Below are 24,975 nucleotides of genomic sequence, written 5' to 3' on the forward strand. Positions count from 1 at the left end.
ACAGTGTTGGGAAAACCAGACAGACATATGCAAAAGAATAAAATTGGATCACTTTCTTACATCATATACAAGAATAAATGTGTTCATTCTTTATTGATTATATTTAAATGTAAAGACCCCAATCGTGAAACTCATAGAAGAAAACAAAAGCAATAAACTCTTTGACATCGCTCTTAGTAATATTTTTTGGATGTCTCCTTAGGCAAGGGAATCAAAATAAAAAAAAAAAATGAGCCTAAATCAAACTAAAGAGGTTTTGCACAGCAAAGGAAACCATCAACAAAACAAAATGGCAACCTACTGAATGAGAGAAGATATTCACCAATGATGCATCTGATAAAGTGTTAATATCCAAAATACATAAAGAACTTGTAAAACTTAACACCAAAAAAAGAGAATCCAATTAAAAAATGGGCAGAGGAACTTAACAGACATTTAACCTCCCAATTTTTAGTTCCTTATTTCTAAAATGGGAATAAAGGCAGTACCTACTTCCTACTGTTGCAAATACGCATGTTAACAAAAAATATTACCTGGCACATTGTAAACACCAAATAAGTGTTAGTTATTACTACATTAACTTTCACCCAAGCCCTCAATAAACAGCAGTCCTTAGCCACCTTTAATTGAAACACTACTACATCCAAATGCACTTGCAAAACCCAGCAACGCCCAAGTTACCCTTTCAGGTAAACATGCCTGAAAGAACATGGAGGTTTAACCCACAGTTTTCTCATTGTCATGGCTCTCTCAGTTCAGTTCCTTATCACAAATGCAATTTTATCTCTCACAATGCCATATGTCCTCATCGTTTCTCTAATGTTCTAACCCTGCTGGGACTTTTGTATTATGGGGGCTGGTTCTCTGTCCAGCTCCATAAATGAGGAGCAGAAGGTTGTTCTCCCCCTCAGGCCTGAGGCAATGCTAGTCCCTTCCAACCATCAGCTCATCCCACCCTGGCAGCTGGAACATCAAACAGCATCCCTACCCTCCTGCAATGAGGAAGCTGTGACTCCAACACAGTTTGACTTATTTTTATTTGGTTTGAATCCCCTCTCTCTCTCGTCATTTTACCTGAGGCAGTCCACACAATTTATACTTACTTCATGACTCAAGACAGTGAAAAATACATAGGCAGCCCACTGTTACAGTGGCTCAAGGCTGAGGATTTCCCTTCCCTACCAACAAAGGCCAATAACGTGATCTCATACAACTTCAGTGTTCTGATTTTGATGTAAGTATATTTATCAAGCACCTCCTAAATGCCAAAAACTGGTATATCAAAATCAATGAAAGGGAGCCCTGTCCTCAAGGAGCCCACTGTTAATTGGAATATCATACGATGTTTAGTGCTTGGAGAGGCATAAAGAGAGGGTGACCTGGCATGTAAGCTCTCCCCTCATCAGATGAAGATATTTCTTCTTCTTGGGAATACTGGAGAAATCCTCTGAAACAAGGTGATACCCAGGTGAGGACTTATAGAATTAAATGGACTTAACTAGGCAGAGAAATGCCTTATTAAGTCTCCAAGCAGAGGAAATAGCATGACCAAAGGGACAGGAACAGGGAACAAAAGGTCCGCAGTTGTGCCTGGGAACTGGAAGTAGCTAGGACTGTGTATGCCTCTAAGCACAAAAACCAAGCTCAAAGGACCGCCCTCAAGGTAGCATGCAAGAGACAATGGTGGTATCTTCATGGTGCCTCCCTGCTTACATATCTCCAGCTCCCAAAGTTAGGGGTGGACAAACTTCTCCTGGTAAAGAACCAGAGAATAAATATTTTGTACACTTCACGACCTGTTCAGTCTCAGTCATGACTATTCAACTTTGTCATTTTTACAGCAAATCAGCCATAGGCAATATGGAAATGAATGAGGGTGTCTGTGTTCCAATAAAACTTCATATCAAATAATATTGAGGTGCCACAACATACCAGTCTTCTTTTTCTTTTTCCCAGCCATTTGAAAAGGTAAAAGCCATTCCTCGCTTGTGGGCCACACAAAAACAAGTGGTCAGCCAGGTCTGGCCCATGGTCAGTAGTTTGCCAACCCCTGCCTCAAATAAACTACCTCAAATCCAACTGCAAGAGAAAGGTAAGTGAATGTGTTTCCCATAATGGAAAATGTTAACTGTTGCTTCTTTAAAGATATTTTCAAGATTTACATTTCGGTTAGGTAAGAGGTACTAGGAAACTTCAAAAGTTGGTGAGCTTTAAAGGCAGATAGATATAAATTTCTCCTTTGCTTTTCACTAAGATTTTAATCTAAGTGACATAAATATCAAGCAGAGTCTCATACAGAAAATCAAACCAGGGCTTAGGTAACTCGAAGAGAGCTTGTTCTTTCTATTCCATTCAAGCAGCCATAAGAAAATACCACAGACTGGATGGCTTATAAACAACAGACATTTCTTTCTCACAGTTCTGGAGGCTAGCAAATCCAAGATTAAGACACTATAAGCGTCAGTGTCTTATGAGGACCCGCTTCGCTGGTTCATAGATGATGCCTTGCTGTGTTCTCAGATAGTGGAAAGAGTAAGGGAGTTTCTCGGGTCACTTTCATAAAGGCACTAATCCCTCTCATAAGGACTCCATCCCCATGATCATTTCCTAAAATTCCTACCTTCTCATATCATCACCCAGGGGAAGGTTTCAACAGATGAACTATGGTATGGGACACAAACATTCACACAGTAGGGGAGTTCATCCTATTCTTTGGAGATAGTCACTTATTTATCTCAGGGCATATTTATGATCAGCTGAAAAGTTCATTATTAAGTCTTTTTTGTCTCAAAATGATAAAATTCCTGAGTCACCTAATTTACTACAGTAGCACAAAATGCTAGGCAAAAATTTCTAAGTCACAATACCTCAAAGCCAGACCAGGACTTTGTAACACCATCTCAAGCCAGTCTGAGAGTTCCGTGCTTGGCCCGCACAGCCTGAAAGTTGTGTGCTCGTCAACCGCTCCTTGGCGTGTGCCCCAGTCCTGAGAGCTCATGCTTTCTCTATCTCTAGCCATGTCTTTTTTCAGGGCATAACTATGGAAGTATGGAAGACACTGGTGTGGAAGACACTACTCTGTTACTGGATTTAATAATCATACCATAATCCTAAGTGGTGCCCATCCAACTCGCCCTAATGCACCCAGTCCTCCGTATTGATTTGGGAAGCCATGTCCAAGAATATAGCATGAACACCAACTTTTACATCTAAAAGCAGGGATATACAGAATAACCAAGGGAAAGTTCATCATTATTTTAATCAAATTCTACTGTGAAGGGAGAAGATAGCAATACGTTAAAATTGTTCTGTGCATCTGTGTGTGTGTGTGTGTGTGTGTGTGTGTGTGTGTGTAAAGATTCAGGGGAACGCCTGTTCCCTTTGGGAAAATCAGAAACCTTTGGCCAGTTTGAGGACACATACTTAACGAGACATGTTAAAGTTGGGAGCCTAATCTGATATTTAAACACGCTATGAGACTTGGTTCCAAATATATGGGGCACTCAGATGATAAAAGACAATGTCATGCTAGTCACAGTTTGTGGACTGTGCCAACAACCTAAAATGAACCCGGGACCCAAGACTTGAGAGTTTAAAATAAGCAAGTGTAGCCTGTCCTTCTGCCCAGCCCTATTCTGTCTGTAAAGTTCCTAATTTTGTAGAAAGACCCAATTTAAATATCACTTCCCTTTAAAGAGTTGCCTCCCTCCCTCAGGAAAAATTAGCTGTCCCCCACTCCCGTAGCACTTTGCCGAAAACTCTGTTACAGCTATTATGCACTTATCTCACTAAATTGCAATTATCTGTTTTTGTGTCTCTCTCTTTCCACCAGACTATGTACCCTCAGGGGTAAAGATCAGGCCTTACTCATCGTTATATTCTCAGAGCTCAGCAGAGTGCTGACACAACAGCCACTTAAAACATGTTTTAGTATTTTTATTATTAAAGAAATGCATGCCCGTGTTAAAAAATTCAAAACAGTTCAGACAAGTATAAACGGAAAGGTTAAAAGTTGTTTTTCCACCATTCAGACCATTAGTCCCATTTCCCAAAGGAAATCACTCTTAAGAGATTCTTAAAAATGCATAAATACAATATGCCTCCCACATCCACCCCACATCCAGTTAAACAACATTTAGGGCTCTCAAAGCTGTCACGTATATTATTAGATTACCTGGCTCTTGTAGCACCATGACATGGCTGGGAGCAAAAGGCCAGAGAGGTACCGTGGCTACAGTAGAAAGGGCACGGTCCGACTAGGAATCACGTTTACCGGGCACTTTTTATGAGCTGATAACCAAAGTCTTCTCTCCCCTCATTGACACATTTTCTCTCTTGTTTTCATCTCTCGCTCTCTTTCTGTGATTCATTTTGTCTCGTGTCTTTCTTGTCTCTCCTTCTGCCTTTTCTCTATGGTCTTTCTGCCTCACTGTCTCTTGTCTTCTCTTTCTCTCTCTCTCTCTTAATCCACTTTTCTTATTTCTGTCTCAGCCTGAGTCAAGCTCCCTCTCCCACTCCTCCCTCTCCCTCTCTCCCTATTATTTGTCCTCTCTTTCCATCTCTTTGCTTCCATTGTCTCTCTGTCTTTCTCTTGATTTATTTCTCTGTCTCCTTGTTCTCAAATTTGTCCTCCTCTCAGCTTTCACAATCTGTAAACATCCCTACCATGGCCTTACAACACTATCTAATATTTCACTTTTAGGAATGGAGACTTAAATGTTGTATATCAGTGTTTAAGTTGCTGTGAATGTATAGAGATGCACAAGAATGCACGCATGTATTACCAGTTCTATTGAGAATTATTATCATTGTGCACATACTCTCATGTACATATATGATGTCGAAATGAATATTGAGATCGAGATAGAGCCTGAGATTTAAATTGAAATACCTGCTCCAATATTTATTGGGAACTGAAAACTACTAGAATTTCCAGAAGGTGTATTCAGGTTGGTGAAACTACCTCCAGGTCTCCTTTTGGAACCAAGAAGACAATAAACAAAAGGCCTGGTAGCCCCTGCTGCGGCACACCCTGAAGACAGAGTGATCTTGCTGCTTTGCAAAAACCCTACATGCAGGCTCTCTCCAGCGATAGTGATTAGAAGCAACTCAGGCAACTGGAATGTGGGCTCTTTGTCTAGTGTCTGCAGTTCAGTTCTAATGAGGCCAAGTTCACAAACTTGCTTGCTCTCTCTTGTTTTGCTTTTCTCATTTTTTTCAAATAACTTTTAAAAATAACTCAAGCAATACATGTTTATTGAGAAACAACAACAGCAAATCTACGAACAAAAAGATATCACTTACAATCTCAACATTCACCATAATCACAGACAAATGTTTTATATTGTTTTTCAAAACTGGAGTTTTATAGCATATTATAAAATTTTTTAAGTTTTGAGCCCCTACTATGTCCAGTTATATTTACAGGGACTTGGTATATACAAGAAAGCAATACAGATTAAGAAAAAAAAAACCCACCTGACTTTATGGGGCTTACATTTGTACTATTTCTGACTCTGTTTTCCCCACTCTAGTATTCTGTGGGAAGGTTCCCAATTCAACATACATATTTACATAAGCAATCTTTTAATGGCTGGATATTCTACAACAGTCATGTGCATGGTAATAGGTTATTTGTTCTATGTGAAAAGCCAGTTTCCCCCCATGGAAATAACAAATGAAAAAGCAAATATTTAGTAAGCAAGTTGTCATATTGTAATACATAATAAGAAATACATATTTGGTCCTAGGCCCCATTTCTGGCAGAGTTCCTAAAACCCTTGGTATTTTTCATGATAAAAGTGATAACGCTTCTTTTGTTATGTTAATAAAGTGACTTTTTGGAGTGTGCCAGGAGAACCAACCATGTGATTGGAGGGTGGGAATTTTTGGTCCCACCTCCTGGACTCCCAGAGAGGAGAGAGGGGCTGGAGGTTTAATTGATTGCCAATAGTCAATGATTTAATCAATTGTGGCTTTGTGATAATGCCTCTAGAAAACTCCGACAAAATCCCCAACAGGATGGGGAGCTTCAAGGTTGGTGAGCATGTGCAGATCTGGGAGAAATGGCACATACATAGGGCATGGAAGCTCCTCACCTCTTCCCCCTACCCTGCCCTAGGCATCTCTTCTGTCTGACTATTCCTAAGTCATAGCCTTTTCGAATAAACCAATAATGTAGTAAGTAAAATGTTTCTCTGAGTTCTGCAAGCAGCTCTGGTAAGTTAATTAAACCCAAAGAAGGGGTTGCAGGTGGGAACCTCCCATCTATAGCCAATCTGTCAGAAGCACAGGTGATAAACTGGGTTTGCCACTGGCATCGAAAAGAGGGTGGGTGCCGTCTTATAGGACAGAGTCCTTCACCTCTGAGATCTGATGCTATCTCTGGGCAGGTAGTGTCAGAATTGAGTTAAATTGCAGGACACCAGCTGGTGCCTGAGAATTGCTTGTTGGTGTGGGGAAACCACATGTGTGCGCATGTGCACACACACAGGAAATTGGGTTGAGAACTCTATGACAAGTATTATGTGCAAATAGCTAAAGATTTTGGGAAGGATGCCAAAAAGAGCATGACACGGTCCCAGTCCTCATTATAAGGAAAGGAAACAGGAATGAAAGAACATAAATGCAAAAACAGAAGCAATATCATGTGTAGTGCATTACAAGTATCTTTTCGCGGGCCATACTTGAGCATTATCAGTCTATATTAATACTGAAAATAACAGCAACAACAGTAATAAGAGCTAACCCAATTGATTGCTTACTATATGCCAGATGCTACTTTAAGCATTTTTATATTTCTTGTCTCCTTGAACCATCAAGAAGCCATATAAAATGTATACCATTATTATTTCTGTTTTACAGATAAGGAAACTAAGGCAGAGATATGAAATTAATTGCCCAAGTTCACATATCTAGTAGTTTCTGGAGTGGGAATTCAAACCAAGTACCAAACGTTATGTGATGTGTAAAATAATGTATTATTTTAGCCACCTAAGACATTATTTTCCCATGGTCATATGGATAGTCCGAAAAAATAATTGCCTAGAACATTTTCAGTGATAGAAACATCATCATCTGGGAGAAAAGTATCCTCTTCCTTTCCCTGGGAGGCCATGTGCTGCTCCATGAATCATCTGTTCTCCTCATACACAGCCTTCCATGGATCTTCACCATTGGGGTCAGAGTTTCTACTGAGAAATGGAAAAGAGCTGTGGGCTTCAGCTCTTATCATGGGGAAATCTACACAATTGATGTGACATTGTGTAGACAACAGAAGGGGCTCATGGACACCAAAACTCACGCAGGAATCTTTGCAGAAAGATTTTCAAACTTTTGTGTCCCTAACAATCTCCTAGGGAGTTGATAACACATAAAGATTCCTAGTCTCCATCAGCAGACTTAAAAGCAGGTCCCATGAGGACAAACTGTGAGAAATGCTGCCCTAGGTATCCAATGAGAGAGCCCAGGGCCGCCCAGATAAGAATTCCTCCAACAATTCAACAAAATGCAAGTCAGAGTAAATAAGGTTGCAGGCAGGTCCTAAGCAGGACAAGAACCAAGCCAAAAATAGCCTTTCTCCCCTTTAATGATTCCAATGGAGAGTGCGAGTTGGAAATGCTGAATAAGGGGAAGACCTTTCCCTTTTAACCACAGATGCCCATAGGCCCCGGAGCAGAAGGAAGATGACCCACAATTTTGTGTCTCAATAGCCTCTGCTGCACTGGTTGCAGGAAGACAACTAGAGGCATCAGTCCACTGGCTCCAAGGCACAACATGATGAGTTCATTGTCTGATAACATGATTCTTATTAGCACTTCCTTTAAAAAGTGCAAAAGTTGTCCACACTGTCTCTCTGGGTCATGAGTCATCAGGGAGGCACCCAACAGCACATCTCACACATCCTTCTGGGGTAACAAGACAAGGTGACACACATGAATAACCGCAGACATGCCACTCATGGGGACAGACAAAAGTTAGGGTTTAGATCAAGTTACATAATGGAGTAGCTTATGACCAAATACAGTGTATGAGGTCAGTGACCAGAGGTCGGAGTGACCTGAAGGGGGACCCCCTGAGATGGGGTGCTCATGCCATGTTCCCTTACCACCCCTCGACACTGAATTGCAGAGTTCTCTCTAAAGAAACCCAGAAGGAAATCATTACAAAGGGACAACATGATCAAAAAAATAAAAGCTCTGGAGTCAGAAAGGGCAAAAATCAAATTCCAGCTCTGCCACCTTCCACTCAGGTGCCTTGGGAAAGTTCCTGAGCCTTGACTTCCACAGCTCTAGAATAAGGCTAGGGATCCCCGGTGTGTAAGTGTGATGTGAGGATGCAGTGAAATGATGTGGGCATGCTCTAGGAAGGACTTGCAGGGGAGCTGTTTACTAAATTGGCGCTTATTTGTTACTATTGTTAAGAGGAACTTCTATTATAAGCACCATATCTTATCCGGCTATAGAGAGCTATCCCTAGCATTCAGCAAACTCTCCTTTGCTCCCTTCCCCCACGCCCCGTGCAAAAGTTAGATGAAATAGAAAAAGCAATAACTCAATAGCTGGAAACCGAATTATAATCCTTGAGTAAATTAAATCCATTAGTATCAACAGGTACCCCTTTAGTTTGACTACTGCTGCTCTCAAACATTGGCACTCTAGGTTCCTTGGCTGAGACCATATTTAAAATTATTTTAAACTAGATTTTATCTGTGTAAGACAATTAAAGAGCCAAAAAGGCAGCTTTCCCCCTTTTCTCCCTCACCCAACCCCCTGCCACAAGCCCAAGTACTAAGTAATCTTATCTCCAAAGTCCATTAGCAGTAAAACACATAGAGTGGACAGGTTCTTTCTTAAAGACCTTACTTGTACAAAGTCCCATTATCTCTCTTTAGGGTCACTTTTTAAAGGTTTATCAAATGCCAAGAGCACGACTTTTGGCAAAGCCAGTTGCTCTGAAGACCAGGACAATAACTTGTATGGCAGAATCTAGCACTCAGGAGCTCCACGGCCAATACCCATCCTTCCTGCAATGGCAAGCATCATAAACACAAGTGCACAGGACACAGCTGTGTTCAAACGCTTGCCTTTGGGAAGCCAACAGTGGGCCAAACCAAGACTCAGTCATGCAGGGTGACTCTCCTCTTCCATTAACTGACCTGCTTCACAGCAACACTTCAATTTTCCTGTTTGAGAAATATATACAATATTTGTCTTACCTAGCACATAGGACTGTGGTGAGAATAAAACTGAAGTACTGGAAGTAATGCTCCAACCTTTGAAAACTGAAGCATTCTGCAAGGAAAAGAGGCTATAAGTGATCTAAAGTGGTATAACCACGTTTGAAAGAGCTATAGAAATAGACACAGTGTCTTTTAAAGACGTGTAAAATTTCATGTAGGATTTCCTACAAAGCATTCACAACTCTCCCCTTCCCCGCTTACATTTTAGAATAGGCTCTGTTCTTTCCTTCTAAACCATGCACAGTAAAATTCCACAGTTTCTTAAATTGGCCTTTATTTTTTAAACTTTTTATTGAACTTATTGGGGCGACATTGGTTAATAAAATTATATAGGCTTCAGGTGTACAGTTTTATAATGTATCATCTGTATATTGTATTTTGTATTGTATTCTTTGTTCACGACCCCAAGTAAAGTCTCTTTACATCACCATTTATCACCCCTATAACCTCTTCTATCCTCCCCACTTTCTCTCTGGTAATCGCCATACTGCTGTCTGTGTCAGATTTCACCTTTGTTTCTTGCCAACGGCTTGACTATTTCATCCACCCCATCCGAGTAGAGCAGGCACTTCTCAAGAGTCAACATGACACCGCCCTGAAGCCTGGCTTTACCTCATGCCAACCATGCCTCTCCTCAGCCACCCTGGCCACATTGTTTGTGTAGTTTCCTTTCTGGGACCCACAGATACACTCTCCACACTTTCTAGCCAGAGAGTTAGGACAGTAAATTGAGACATACACAAAGACAGGACAACTATTTTACGTCAGTGTAGTGACGTCACATAAACCAAATTAATTTATCCTCTGAGCAGTCTGGCCAGTAATATTCCTTACCAAGAACTTAAACAAAAGAAAGTCCCTTTTTGTGAAAACAGTCTGGAAAATGTCAAGGTAAAAATGAAACAATGATGATGCCAGCTGGGATTTAATGTGCAAACAAGGGCAGTCATGTCTTTAAGGGGCCATACAAGTTTTTATATTCTTTTTGATCTTGGAATATCCCCAAACTCACTAGAAGATGGATGTGCATACTTTTTGCTTAAAGCATAGTTTTGAAACTATTTCTAAGATTAAAACTTCAGTTAAACATAATTTACATCTAATGTAGTTTAATTTCCTGGATATAGATAAGAATGTTTACAGCTCTACTCTCGACCTTTACACACACCATCCATTCAGATCAAAATATCCTAATAATCTCCATCTCATCATTAAATTTTTCATTACATTTCAAGGTTCAGTTAATAGCACTGCCACGAAGCCCAAATAAACCAGCCCAGCCAGAAGTCGTCCATCCTTCCCTTGACCTTCTATAGCATGTTACACCCTCAGAACACACTTGTCTTCTGCTGCCTCTTCAGAGGATGCTTTGGGCCCAAGACTGGAAGCCCTTCAAGGGCCGGCATTATTTCTTCTCACCTTTGTGCCTCACTCCACCTTTGTCCCTATCACCACTGCCTGACAAATATCAGGACTCAGTACATACTTGTAAAATTAAAACTCAGTAATTTCTGTAAGCTTCTTAGCATAATGCTGCTGTACTGCCATCTCTCCTTAAATGTAAAAAATTATTATTCTCTTAAATAATAAAATTCTATTAGCATTTGTACCCCAGACTATGAGTGTCTTCATCCCTCCTGAAAAGGATATGGATGTAGTTCCCAGAGTCACCATTCATGTCAAATTACTCTAGAAAATTCCATTAAATATCATAAAAGAGGTTTACTTCCTAATTTCACATTAAGCAATGTTTTTGTCCAAAGATAGCAAGTTCTTTAACATAAAGATATGATACAATAAATCATAAACTATGTTTTGCGGCAAACTCACATTGAAATGAATGCCTGTTTGGATCTCAAATGACTAGATTTCCTATAAATAGATATGTATATGAACCAAGGAAGAATGGTGTGAAATAAAAGCCTGCTCACTTATAGGTCAAGGGTATAGGCCATTGTGTTATTCCTACATCACCAACACTCCTGGGGCCCTTCACTTGAATGCAGTAGGTGCACAATACCTACAAGCTGAACAAACTACTAAATTATTTTAACCTGTAAGAGATTCCAATGGTGCCCTAGTCTATTAGTGCCATTTTACAAAGGATGAAGTAGAGGCCACAAAACTTTAACAGGCTGCGACTACATAAGTAATCTCTGCCATTACAACCCAAGGTTCTTAATTCCCAGTAGAGAATTATTTCTTTAACCAAAATAAGAACAAGCATTTATTGAGCACTTACTATGTACCAGCCACTTCATATACAAGTCAAATCTTCAGGGAAAAGCCTGCAAGAAGATGTACTACCCCATATTTTAGTTGAGGAAACTGAAGCTGAAGAATGTAAGTGTCTCCCTCAAGGCAAAGTGCTGGTAAGCAGGAGAGCTAACATTCAAATGCAAATCTGCTTCCAAACCCACAGCCTTCCCCGTCACAGTGTATTCACATTCATTAATAGCACAAAGCACTGACCAGAGAAGGAATTGTGTGGTCTTCTAGAGAAAGCTAAAATCTTTTATCATTTTACTTTTAAAAACAGCTCCACTTCACACCGGTCAGAATGGTTGTCATTAATAAATCAACAAACAAGTGCTGGTGAGGTTGTGGAGAAAAAAGAACCCTAGGGCACAGTTGGTGGGAATGCAGACTGGTGCAGCCGCTGTGGAAAAGAGAATGGAACTTCCTCAAAACACTAAAGATGGAACTGCCTTTAGATACAGTGGTCCCATTGCTGGGGCTATACCCTAAGAATCCCGAATCACCAATTCAAAAGAACCTATGCACCCCAGAGTTCATAGCAGCGTTATTTACAATAGCCAAGTGCTGGAAACAACCTGAGTGCCCATCAGTAAATGACTGGATCAAAAAACTGTGGTACATTTACACACGGAATACTACGCAGCAGAAAGAAAGAAATAACTCCTGCCTTCACGACAGCATGGATGGAACTGGAGAGCATTATGCCAAGTGAAATAAGCCAGGCAGTGAAAGACAAATACCATATGATCTCACCTATAAGTGGAACCTAATTAACCAAACAAACAAATGAGCCAAATAGAACCAGAGACTTGGAAATAAAGAACAAACTGACAGTGACCAGAAGGGAAGGAGGAGGGGGACAATGGCGAAAGTAGGGGAAGGGAAAGCAAAGGAAAAGGAACAGAGGATTCAAGGGCACAGACAATGGGGGGATTGACTGTAGGTCTGGGAGGAGACGGGGTAGGGGTGAGGAATGGGGAAAACGGTGGGACAGCTGTAACTGAACAACAATAAACAGTTCAAAAAGCCCTATGTCAAAATATATAGCCAAATCAAGTGTTTATAACCAACCTCCCTATAAAATCAGATGTGTAATTAACTTAGAAAAGGAATCTATTCCTGAAGCACACCAGATCTGAAAGCTGAATGATGGCAGGTTACTTCGTGCTCAATGAATCACCAGTTGCAGATTCCACATCTCACTAAAGATGAAGAGGTGGGTGGATAAGAGAACAACCAAATCACTACTTAAGGTGGAGTGCAATGTGGCAGGCGCATTTTGCAGTCCCTGATTCTCTGCAAGTACATGGAGCTTCCAGCTCAGACTATGCCTCCTCCACCATTACCTGAAATCCAACCAAGACAGGGTATTTAAAACACAGACTCTAAAATGTCTGAGTTTTTCTGTCCTGCCTTAAGGTCTTTAAGACAAGCCATTCAGTGGGATTGTGGAGTCAGATCACTCTGCTGGCCAGTCCCTGGCTTTGCTACTGATCTTTTGTACCCTCTTGGCAGGTCCTTTAGCCTAACAAAGCCTCAGTTTCCTCCTCTGAGTAACAACATGTTTTTTGAGGAAAATTCAGTGAGATGATGGAATGTAAAGCACCTACCCAAAATGCCTGACTCAAGGTGGGACACAACTCAGTTTATTCACTAGGGGTGGATGGTAAATTTCAAGCCCCAGAACAAGGGAAGGCAAATAGGTACACAAGAATCAACCAGATTGTCATGCTTGATGATAAGTGCAGCATTAAAGATTTCATAATGGCCAGACATGTCAAGTAAAAGCCTCTGTTAACAAACATTACGACACTATTTCTAGTAAGAAGGGGACATGGTGGTGGTGAATTGAAATATTCAAACTGAGTCTAGCATTAAAATAGGAAAGAGATATTAACACTCACCACCTACCTATTACCTAACAAGGATTTTATAAGGATTAATGAGGATGGCACTTTGAAATTCTTCAGAAATAAGAAATAAACACATGTCCCATTATACATACATACATACATAGACAAGCATATATTTTCACAAACTGAGGATACCATATAAATTTAGATCAGGGCACAGCATGCCTCAGATGAGTAGGGTAGGAACAATATGTTCTTGCTTATTACACCAAGCTCATGACAAATGATTCATACCCAGCACCTTTCATGCCAAAAGATCCCCCCAGGTGTTCCACCAACTCTAGCAACAGTTTCCAATAAGCTAGACTGCAGTACACAGGAATCACATCACACCCACGGATGAGGCAAAACAGTCCTGTTGTTACCCAACTGCACAAGTCCAACAGCTGGAGAGGGCAGGAGAAGGGAAAGAGGTGAGAGAGCCACCTGGAATCTCCCACAAGTTTGACAGGCAGCCTAAAATTACCATACATTTACACCTTTAATGCAGGTATCATTGTCATCAGAAGCAGCCCTAGTTACAAAGGCTTTTTGCTAAAAGTAAGGAGAGTTCCTAGGATGTGTATTTTCTGTAGCCTTGAATGCATAAGGGAATTTATAAGGGAAGACAACTAAAAGTGAAAAAATGAGAGCTGCCAGCTCCCCCCCGCCCCGCCCCCACCTTGTCCTCAGGCTTAGATCAGTGTATTTCTAACTCTGGGGGGAAGAGAGCTCCAAACAGGCGCACTGCACAGTACAGCCGCCATGCCGTTACATAAAACACAAATACCGATTACCAGAACTCGAACTCGGGTCTCCACTCTGCTTTTCATGTCATAAAGTTGGGCAAAAGAAAAAAAAAAGTTTCTTTCTATCTTTCTTCCCTGTAAAAAATATTTGAAACTTTGTCTCACCGATGAATCTGGGTCAGCTTTGTTTTGGAGGACCTAGATAGAGACTGTTCCTCTACCATTCTGTATCTATACACTAAAAAAAAAAAGCAAGAAAGAAAGAAAAAAAGAAAAAGCTGCATGTAAGCAGGCAAGGATGGGGACGGGGAAAGGTGAGAGGTCCTTACAAAACTAAGAGCCTTAAAATATTGAGTAGAAATCTCATTAGTTAACAGGATGTGAGTGATCAAACCTTTAACATACACCACCTTGATTATTTCCTACATTACCTCAGACTTCCCTGCATGTCTCCCCTCCAAGTCCTGGCCCTAATAAGCCCTACTGGACTTATAAGCACCATTAAAAAAAAAAAAATCTGGCAGTGCTTGGCGCCATTTCTTAAATGGAGTGTAAAATTTGCCAAAGATGTACTCTCCTTTTCTCGCTCTTTCCAAGATCTTTCAAGAGAAGAACTAAAATAGAGGTCTAATGGGTGAGTGATATTTTACAGCTTGAATTACATTAAAAGCCAGAAATAGTTTGAGTCCAAAGTCCTTTACTCCTTGATACAAAGGATCTAATATGTTCGATGTGTTTAAAATCTCCCCTTAAATCCAGAAGCTTTGAGCGAATCACTTAGAGCAGTGCAAAAGTTATTCAATTAGTCTAAGAAGATTCAAGTTCAAATCTGGTGATTAATTTTAGTAGTTATGATATGAAAAATAGGATAGCTAAGGTCAGGAATGAGGGCAAGGGTCTCAAGAACCTGAATGAAAAGTCAGCTTCAACTGTTGGATTAAATCAATCCTGAGAACCATATAAAACCACAGCCTCCGTCATGGAAGCTAAATTGCAGGGAATACCTTGCTGATGCTCTCAGAACAGAGACATCAATGCAAAATACTATTTATTTATCATGATTTGCCTTTATACAATTTATATGTACGTACCCACGGACTCCATAATGACACGCTATTATTTTAAAACATTCACAACTTTCATTAAAAAGCTGACGACGAGCACAACTCACTGAAGTGGCACTTCCCTGGGGATGGTTCTGGCGGTTACACCACGACTGAAAACATTTAGAAAGGCATCAGGCTGCAGAGATGGCGCGTATTAGAAATACTACAATCTCAATAACCTGATGGAAGCTGAAACTTTGACTTACGTCCCTTCATTTTACCCATCCTTGGTTTTTACGATCTTCCTCTTGTCTGCTTAAATGGCAGCCTAGAGAGGTTTCCACACTTTTCAGTCCCCTTCAGTTGCTACCGTCAAAGCCGGCTCTCTACTATTTCAGCTCACTGAAGTTTCCAGGTGCATTTTAGACTGGAGTCGCTACCTCCTCTTCCAGAGAGGCAGGCTTTTCCAAAAATCTAAAACCTTCCCTGACCTAGCCAATGCTCTCGGACTCTCACTCTCCCCGGCGTCAGCCTTCTGGAACCGGGACACCCCTCTCCCCACTTCATAAAGGGAGGCTAAGTCTGTATTTGTGCTCTTCACCAGAGGAGGTCAGGCAACGGGGGAGAACAGGGAGTTGTTGTCACTGGGGTATATCTGATCTGCCTGGGACTGATCATGCCAGAGAACAACCACTCATTCACAGGCTGAAAAGCCCGGCTCTCAAAACACACTGGCTGGTGCTGTGAGGAGATGCTGGAGAGTTCCCGTCCTGAAACTTGCCTGCCACTCGGTCTCCAGAAACAGAGGAGACATTAAGGGATACCTTGTCCACTGCATTTCTCCTCCCTGGTAAGGAAGAGCGGGGTAGTAGCTCAGCATAAAAATGAAAGAAAAATCCTCAAATAAAGTCTTATTGATTTTACTTGCCCTCATCCATAAGTCTAGCAAGTAAAGGGAAAGTCACTTGGGGGAATGTCAGCCTCCCTGGAAATTTAACCCTCTCACCTCCGCATTCAGAATACTTTATTTAACCCCCTCCGACTGGTCTTCAGATCCACGCTACTACACCACTGCGACCCTAGAAGCAGGAAACAGGGATCTGCCTGTTGTTTAAATCTTTGTTTGGGTTTTGGAGAGGACTCTCTTCTTTTTTTCTTTTTTTGGGGGGGGGGGGCGGAGGGGGGCCGCGGGGTGGTGGTGGAGGGAGTCTCCTGCCTAGTAGGTAGGTAACATTATCTCCTGGGGAGGGGGGGGGTAACAGGCAAGACTTCAGTTTCCAGCATCTTTCCAGTCCAGAAACCCCATTTCTCCAAATTCTCTATCAGATCCCATCTTTCACCCCTTTGCCCTCAGTCCCATTCTACTCACGCTGCTGTTGTGGCCAGACCAGTGGACCATAGCTTGGTTATGTGCTGAGTCGCCTGTCAGCGCGAACGTGGTGCTGGTCAGTTTCAGCTCCTCCATCCGGAAGCGAGTGGCTTTGTCCGGGTCCCGCTCCAGAGTCCCAGGCTCCTGCAGACCTCCGTCCCTTAGCACTCCCCGAGGGCTTCTACTGGAGCCCTCTCCTTGTTCTGCCTTCTCCTGATCCGCTCCACTCCGTCTCCTCCGGCCAGAGCGTGGAGCAACCGCCACGGACGCTCCGGTGCCCGGGGCCCGCTCCAGGGACAGGGCTCGGTCTCCGGGGGCCACTGCGAACAGGGGGCGCCCAAGGAGGGGCGGGGGCGTGGCGGGAGGCTTGCCTCGCGGCCCCTGGTGAAGGAATCCCCCTGGGGTCGGAGCCCAGCGCGGGCCGGAGCTGGGGTGCAGGTGGGGGCTGCAGGAGCCGCCGCCGCAGGCGCCCGAGGCGCAGAAGAGCAAGAGCCCCGCGCCGGCGAGGAGCGCGCTCAGCCCGGCTGGGGAGCCGCCGCCGGCGCCAACTTTTCCCATCGCGGAGCGGAGAGCAGCGGAGAGGGGTCCCGGACCGGAGGTGGCGGCGCGGGGCTCTCCGCTGGCCGGCAGTGGAGGACAGGCGCTCAGGACCCCAACTCCATCCAAGTTGGGCGGTGGTGGGGCGGGCGGAGGCGGCGCCGGGCAGGTGGCGGCCGCTCGCCCAGGCTGGGCTGGTGCGGAGCGCGGGTTCGGACCGAGAGAGCCGCCGCCACGCGGGGGTGGAGCTGAACTGAAGTCACGGGCGGAGCGGCCGCTGGCGCGCTGGCAGGCGACGCGGGAGGGAGGGTGGGCGCTGCCGGGGCTCTCGGCGCCGCGTCCCGCTCTCGAGCTGCGCTGTGCGCTGGTGGCTGCGGGGACTGGATGCGCTGCCGACCCGCCCCGTGGGCTCGCCGGCGCTGCCGCCGCCCGCGCCTCTCCGCCTCCCGCTCTGCGCCCGCGCGGCCGCCCGCTGGGCTGCTCTGTGAGCCCGCGCGCGCCGCCGGTGGGGGCGGCCAGCCCGGAGCTCGCGGAGTGGTCACTGTGTTGAGGACTTCCTATTCCAGTTTTATGGTTTCTCTCAGTCTCTGTGGCTGTTTTCTCCCCCGTCCTCACCCAGGTCTTTTCCAGTTTAGAAAACAGGGATGGTTGGGCTCCTGATTTTTCCCTTAATCTCCGTGAGTTGGCATCTTGACCTTACCTTGAGCAGAATCTGTGTCCAGGCCTAGGGGAGATCCCGGAAAGGCAACCGCAGAGAATGATGTAATTAAATGATGGGCGGGGGGAGGGGGAGGATTTTCATCAATTATCGCGCTTAGATTCCTTTTCTGACTTCGGAGAGCACTCGCTGTATTGGAACCCAATCTTCTCTGCATTTGTGGGCATTTATCTTGGCTTTCCTAAGAGATTGCAAACTCACTGAGGACAGGAACACCAAATTGTGAGCAACTTGGAAGAAGTGACCAGCTTATTTTACTATCTTATCCTCAGTGCTTGACACAGTGCCCTACGGGGTAAGGAATGTAGTCACTAATCCAATAAATATTTATGGTGAGTCTATGATGTATCTGTATGTAAATAAATATAAGAAAGGAGACATGGTGCTCTGTTTATCCTTGTCATTTGTGCCTAGCCCAGTGCTTCTAACACATGAATTTAGATTTGTATTAGTAAACTTCCTCCGTCTAGATGCTCTGCCACTAATTTGCTGTGGGGCCTCAACTTCTGGCTCTCCTATGCTTTAAAGTTAAGTGATTGCATTAGATGACCTTTAAAATTCCTTCCATTCCTAAAAATCTGTAATTGTATGATTATAATATCTGCCCAGCCCAGTTCCCCTTCTACTGTTCAAAAGTTCAGATGAAGATTTATAGTAGGTGAATGGGCTTTGAAAATTACAAAGAATTTCTCAATATCCAAGCCTTTTTGAAATAGAAAGTTTGCTTCTAAGGGATGAAATACTTTCGCATTGCTTTGTAGTCTTCATGTGCCTAATAACATTTCCTTTCACATGGTAACTATTAAATTAGTCAATGAATATTTACTGATTGGATAAATGAATGCCACAGCAAAATAGTACAATTTCCAAAATTACAGTTTTGTCCATTTTCGCACTTGCAAAGTTAACCTTACTGAAAAACGTGAATTCTGAGTTTGCGTTGGGACCAACTTGAAAGTAACAGTGATAATTATTCTTCAATTAACGATAATTTTTATTTTTTATGCTCTCCAAGAGTAATTTCTATTATATCAATCCAACCCTGAGTTGTGTAACAAAAACTAATTTAAATTATTGTTCTTATGATCAATACAAGGTGGGCAGGCTTAAAAGGACAAAGGAGTTCCTCTTTGTCATTAAAGGAGACATAGACTATTCTTTCAAAGGCGCCTTACCTACCCATGCGTGAACCTTGCTGCAAAAGGAATACAGGCTGGCAGGTTGTGGCTTCTAGATAGAGGAGAGGGGAGAAGGAGGCCCACCCTCCTTCCAAAATTGCAAGTGCTCTTTGGCAAAGCCCAGGACAGCTATTTCCCTCTCTTCAGAAAGGTTTTCAGAGCTTTGAGGATCATTTGTTTAATGCCTTCTTTCTATGCCCTGCTAACCTCCTTTCAGTCTGGATAAGTGCAGGAGAAATTCCTCCAAGAGAGGAAAACCGGACTCAAGAGTCATAACCCAAATAAGTTCCTGTTCAAATAGAGGACTGGGAAAAGTGAAAAGGAAAAAAAGAAAAAGAAATTAGAGGATTCTAATTCTCTGGTCTTAATCTAGTGTTGCAAAATTAAGATTGTTTGGTTTCAAATTTTTTTTCTTCCCAAAAAAGTTTACAACCCTTGTTAAAAATACATCTGTCACGAAGATCCCTTTAAAGTGAAAGCACTTGCAGCCCATTTGCAGAGAACTCATGGAGGGCAGACAGTTTTTTATTGCCTGATTTAATTATTCATTTCATGAAATTGGCTCCAAGTATTGTATTAGTTTTATTAAATTCATTTTTTTCTTATAGTTCTCATCCCCATGACTTTGGTCAAAAAACAGAAAGGGAAAGTGCCAGGAATTCCCTAAACCATCCTCTTTTCCTGGAAGACTTGAAGGAACAGGCTAATCAAGGGGGAGGCAGGCTAGTCTATTTCAAGGGGTTTTCATTCCAGCAACCCATTGAGCACCCTAATAGGTTTTATTAATACACTACATTAAGGATGGGTCACTTATTAGGAAAGTAGTTGATATTAAAAGCCAATGGAGAACATGGATCTATAATTCCAATAAGGAATCTTCTCACTGTGTATGTGAAAAACACGCAGCCCCCTGAGTCTAGTCACCATCCTTCCTCAGCCAGGTAGCTCGGCAACCTTCTGAGAGCTCTCCTTGCTCCCCAGTTGCTCTCCTCCAGCTTGTCTCTACGCTGGCCATCATCAAAATGGAATACCAGTGCGCAAATGGTAGTAACACAGAGAATTCATTGTGTGCAGGAAGAAAACAATGACTTTGTTAATATTTAATTACTGCTGAACATATATATGGGGGGAGTGTGGGTGTGTATGTGGAGAAGGAGAGAAGGAGGATATTGTATTTATGAACATTTGGAGCCACATGCTGATTTGTGCACGTGATCAATAAAGTTCAGGTGCCTTGCCCAACAAAGCAGCAAAAGTACTCTTTCCAGAGCATATAAAACATCATTTTCTTGCCATTCTTGAAAACCCTTCACTGACTTAACTGTAGCAAACAGAATAAAACCTACGCTCCTCGCCACATCCAATCAGGCCTGCATGAACTGGGCCCTGCCTGTCCCTCAGTTCCGTCCAGAGCTCTCCTCCTCACCCAGATGACTCAGCACCTCTGGGCAACGCCTTGTGACTCACGACCTTGGAATATGCTACTCCACTTCCCTGGAATGCCTGCCATCACCCCAAATTTTCATAGTTAATCTCATTTCTTTGAGACCTTCACTTTAAATATACTTCCTTAGACATTCCTGACTCGCTAACCAAGGAGAAACAACTCCTTTTATATTTTGTGTCAACTATTAGTCCTTTATTAGTTACTTCTTAGCATATAATGCAGCCTTCAATTATTTTATTTGATTTTTTTTCCTAGTATTCCCCCCAAAAGGCTATGTGTAGGTAAAGACTGGTTTCCCATACATTCATCTGTTCTTCCTCCAGTGCCTCCTTCATTGCTTGGCTCAATACAAATGCTCAGTAAACAAGGACTGGCTGCCTGAGAGACACAGGTTCTGCACAACTTCTACAAGTTAACACTTTGTAAATCAGACATGTGCATATGCCAGAAACCAAGCTAAGCATTTACATGTATCAGCTAATTTGTTTATTTGTTTTTTTATAAAATTTATCTCAGCTAAGTACTATTGTTGTATTATAAAGTACCACTTTAGAGATCACATTAAACTACCCTATCACAAAGCAAGTTAGTACAAGAGACAAGGCTTCAAACCAGGTATCTTATTTCTAATATGCCCTTGACTTCATGCAACACTATTTCTACTCCAAATCCAACTCATACCACTTAAGGTTTATTGATGATTTACTATGTGCCAGGCACTGTAGCTAGAATCATTTTCAGTAATGATGAACAAGCAAATTTGGAAACAAGTACACAAGTTTGTTTAGGCTGAAGGAAAAATGTGTATTCTTTAAATTATATTTGCTTTTGTTTGGTGGAAGGTAATGTTAAAGAGATTGGTGTATTTACTGCATATATAACCTTACTGCACAAACTACAGTATCTGTCACATTGGTTTTCCTTCTTCTCCTTTTCCTTGTTCTTTCCATATCTGATGGATACCTTCGCCTTGGCTGTACTGAATCACATTATATGTCTCATTGTTAGAACAATGTGTTTTAATAGCTCTTAAAATGCTTGGCTCTTCTTGGATACTATTGAGACCAGGTGTCTTGTATGTCAGATAAATTTCATGAAGAACCACAGAAAGAAAATTAGAGAGAATAATATGCAGATTCTTCTAATTGCCTGCCAAAGGGGTGATGAGACTTTTTAAAAACTTCCCTTAAAAGTCCTTTCAGGCATTAAAAAATACAAGCCGAGGTCTGAATCCAGTAATTGTACCTCTTCTTATACACCCCCTCTATGTTGCTTTAAGAGGGAGGCTTAAGCCCTCTTATCTGTAAAAATGAGTGCAAGATTATGAACCTGACTCATAGGGATGTTGTAAAAGTTAATTCGACTTCATGCACCTCTTAGAAATAACAATACTGCCTTGTATTTACACAACTCCTATTTCATCAGACCTCTGAATGATTTTTTCCCCCTTGTTTAATAAATCTTGCAGCAGCTCCAAAAGATAGGTAGGGGGCAGATTTCGCCTGCATCTTACAGAATAAAAAACAAATTCATCTAAGGTCATAGAATTAGAGAAAAAAAGAACTTGGAATTGACTTTTGTGGTCCTTTTCATACCCACTTAGCCCAAATCCACCCGCAATTTGTATAGATATAAATTAATTAAAATTCCACATTATTTTTTGTTTAGCTATTATGCATTGTTTACACAATCATTTTGGGTTTCAAAACTAGTTTGAACAGTTAAATAGGAATAGAGAAGCATAAAATAATATCACTATCATTATGTGAACTCATATATGCATATATTTTCCCATTTAAATAGTCATAATGTGAAGATAAAAATGTGCACTATGACATTTTATTTAGAGAGATATTATTAGATTTTTAAAAATATGTCTTTACCAAAAATCTTAGAGTACATTCAAAATTTCATTTTAGTATTAAAATGATCTAGAAACTGTAAAAAAGGAACTTTTATTATCTCTCTCCTCTCTTCCTCTAGTCTGTCAGTCCAACATAAAAAGATTTTCAGGTAATAAATCAGAAAACCAACTTCATGATACTGTTTTGATTCCAGTCTCCTTGAACAAGAAAATAGGAAGACACAAACTCAGCTGTTGCACGTTTCACTTCCATTTCTCTGGAAGTTCTGACCAGAGAAGAGAAGACAAGAGACACACTAAGCCAACCTCCCAATTCTGGGGGACCACTGAGATGATGACCGAAAGCTCCCATATCACAAGAAATTTTGGTTATTTTTGTCTCTTTTCCAAAGAACTAATCCAAAAATGAATGAGCTTAATACTGAAACCAAATTCTGTAGATTTCTAGGGCATAAAATTCCAGCTGAATACAACCCTAAAAAATATACAGGAGCCATTGAGAAATAAGACCATGGGGACTTTGCTCTCAGAGCACAAGAGTAACTTGTGAAGAAAAGGCAGGAACAAATCAAAGAATAGCGTAGTTAGGCAGATATTAACTACCTGTGTTGCTTCCCATTTCTCCATTTGTTCTGGGCAAAGAGGAGATACACCCCAGACGCTCAAGTCCAGATATTGCCAACAGTATGTTTTGTCTCTGGTAGCAACACAGAAGGGCACTGAGGAGGAAGGGAAGAGAAAATATCAAAGAGCGAAGTTGATTGTGTCAATCTGCCTCTGATGCTTGGAGGCAGTCCTGTGTAGAGAAGAAAATTCTAAACTTTGAAGCCAGAATCCTAGTTTTAAATCCTGTGTATGCTGCTCACAAGCTAATAATATCATTGGACTTTCTGAAGCTCTGATGTCTAATTTGTAAAATGGAAGTTGTGAGGCTGTTCTACATGGCACAGGGCAAGTGCAACATCACTTCAGCTGTTAAAGTTATTTCACACTTCACATACCTACTCAATGTGACACTGTTCTCCAACATGCTTCCCTAGATGGAAGACAAGCAGTTAAAATCCAGTCATTTTTTAAAAAAATAAATGTATTTCCTTCTACATACACAACAAAATTTGAAGACCACCGTATTCCGTAAGATACAACAAGAGGAATAGAGAACGGGGCTTGGAACTGAGAAGTCTTGCTTTGGAAACAAATTGAAAGGATGGAATAAACTACTGCTTTCTTAGTTCTTGTCAAGCTATCCTTCCATGTGAATCATTGTACAACGAATGTGCATTTGAGTCTCACAAGCTTCTAGGAGGTCAATAGCAGATAGAGATTCAAATATGTGTTTGAATTATTTCTTGCAGCTTAAAAAAATAATTTTATAAAAGGTCAAAGGGAATCCCTTATTTGATATATCAAGGAGTAAATACATGCAATTTGTAGTATAGAGATATTACAGAGTGTGAAGACATAAAAACCTTAGATAAATGCCTAGATGTAGATCCATGTTTGTTTGCCATGGAAAACCACTATTATAAGGAGCTCAGCTACTTTTACCTGCTCAGTTATTATCACCAGGTATGACTACTTGAGTCCCATTGCAGGCTGAGGGCTATCTATTGTATTTGGTGAAGTCAGCTGTTGTCCTAGCAATGGTAATCTAATGAGCTCCTGTCTCACACAATTGGTTGATTGCTAAACTGGTGATATATTCTGATATTCAAAATAGGTAGCTGGCATCTCTTCTCTATTTCTCTTGGCACCCTGAAAATGTTCTTTTATTATTATAATCATCTGTTCTACTCATCCATTTTCTCCATTAAACCGCGAGCTCCTGTAGGTTAGGGGTCCTGTATATATTACACAGCATGAGGCACAAGTGGGTTTACAGTTGTTCGTATGGAAATAATACAATAATTAATAAATAATAATACAAGAATAAACTCTGTGTTTCATGTACTCACAATTGAAAACCTAATTTTGCCCCACCCTGCAGTCATCCCTTAGGTTTAGAACCTAACTCAATGCAGATAGAAAGTAAACTTCAGTTGTTGAATGATTGAAAGAATGACAAAGCTGATGTTCTTATATCTTTGATGACCTTTCTTGATACCATCAGGTAGTCATATCGAGGAGGAATCACAGACACACACCACAAGGGTCACACAATGCTAAATTTATACCTAAGACAAAAGTTGACTCATTGAATAAAGCAATTTGAAACAAAACATCATTATCTAAAAACGCTCATGTTTGTCAGCCTATCGCTACTAGTTGCAGCTTATTTGAAGAGAACCCTATCTAGTAACTATGACAATGTTTTTAGCATTTAAAAATATTTCTAAAAATCATTTTGAACTTTAACCTACACCATAAGACTGTCTAAATCTTAATTATATCACTCAAGAATTTTATTTTCTCACAACCACAAAGACAAAGATAGAAATCTTTTCCGGAATCCCCAAATCTTCTTGCATTCTGCCAGTCAATGCCACTTACATAGAATCTGACAAAAGAATGCCTATTTTGACTTCTAAAACATTAATTAACTTGCTCTACTTAAACATATTTAATACAATAAAACTGTGCATTCTTGTGTCTAGCTCTTACCACTCAATATTGTATTTGTGACATTTATTGTGCATGTTTTGTGTAACAGTGACAGACCCATTTTAGCGCTGTTC

At 41.5% G+C, this 24,975-nt stretch overlaps 1 protein-coding gene across 2 annotated transcripts in view; it reads right to left on the reverse strand.

Moving 5' to 3' along the window:
- SORCS1 (sortilin related VPS10 domain containing receptor 1) overlaps positions 1-17,114 on the reverse strand; it is a 470,882-nt gene extending 453,768 nt beyond the window's left edge. For both annotated transcript variants that reach the window (XM_054581477.1, XM_054581478.1), the window contains exon 1: positions 16,557-17,114. In XM_054581477.1, the coding sequence (XP_054437452.1) occupies positions 16,557-17,114 (558 nt within the window). The remainder of the gene's footprint in view (positions 1-16,556) is intronic.
- Positions 17,115-24,975: the final 7,861 nt, after the last annotated feature.

Source organism: Pteronotus mesoamericanus, unplaced genomic scaffold (assembly GCF_021234165.1).
Source record: "Pteronotus mesoamericanus isolate MK-2021 breed Mesoamerican mustached bat unplaced genomic scaffold, CSHL_Meso_final contig_657, whole genome shotgun sequence".
Taxonomy (NCBI): domain Eukaryota; kingdom Metazoa; phylum Chordata; class Mammalia; order Chiroptera; family Mormoopidae; genus Pteronotus; species Pteronotus mesoamericanus.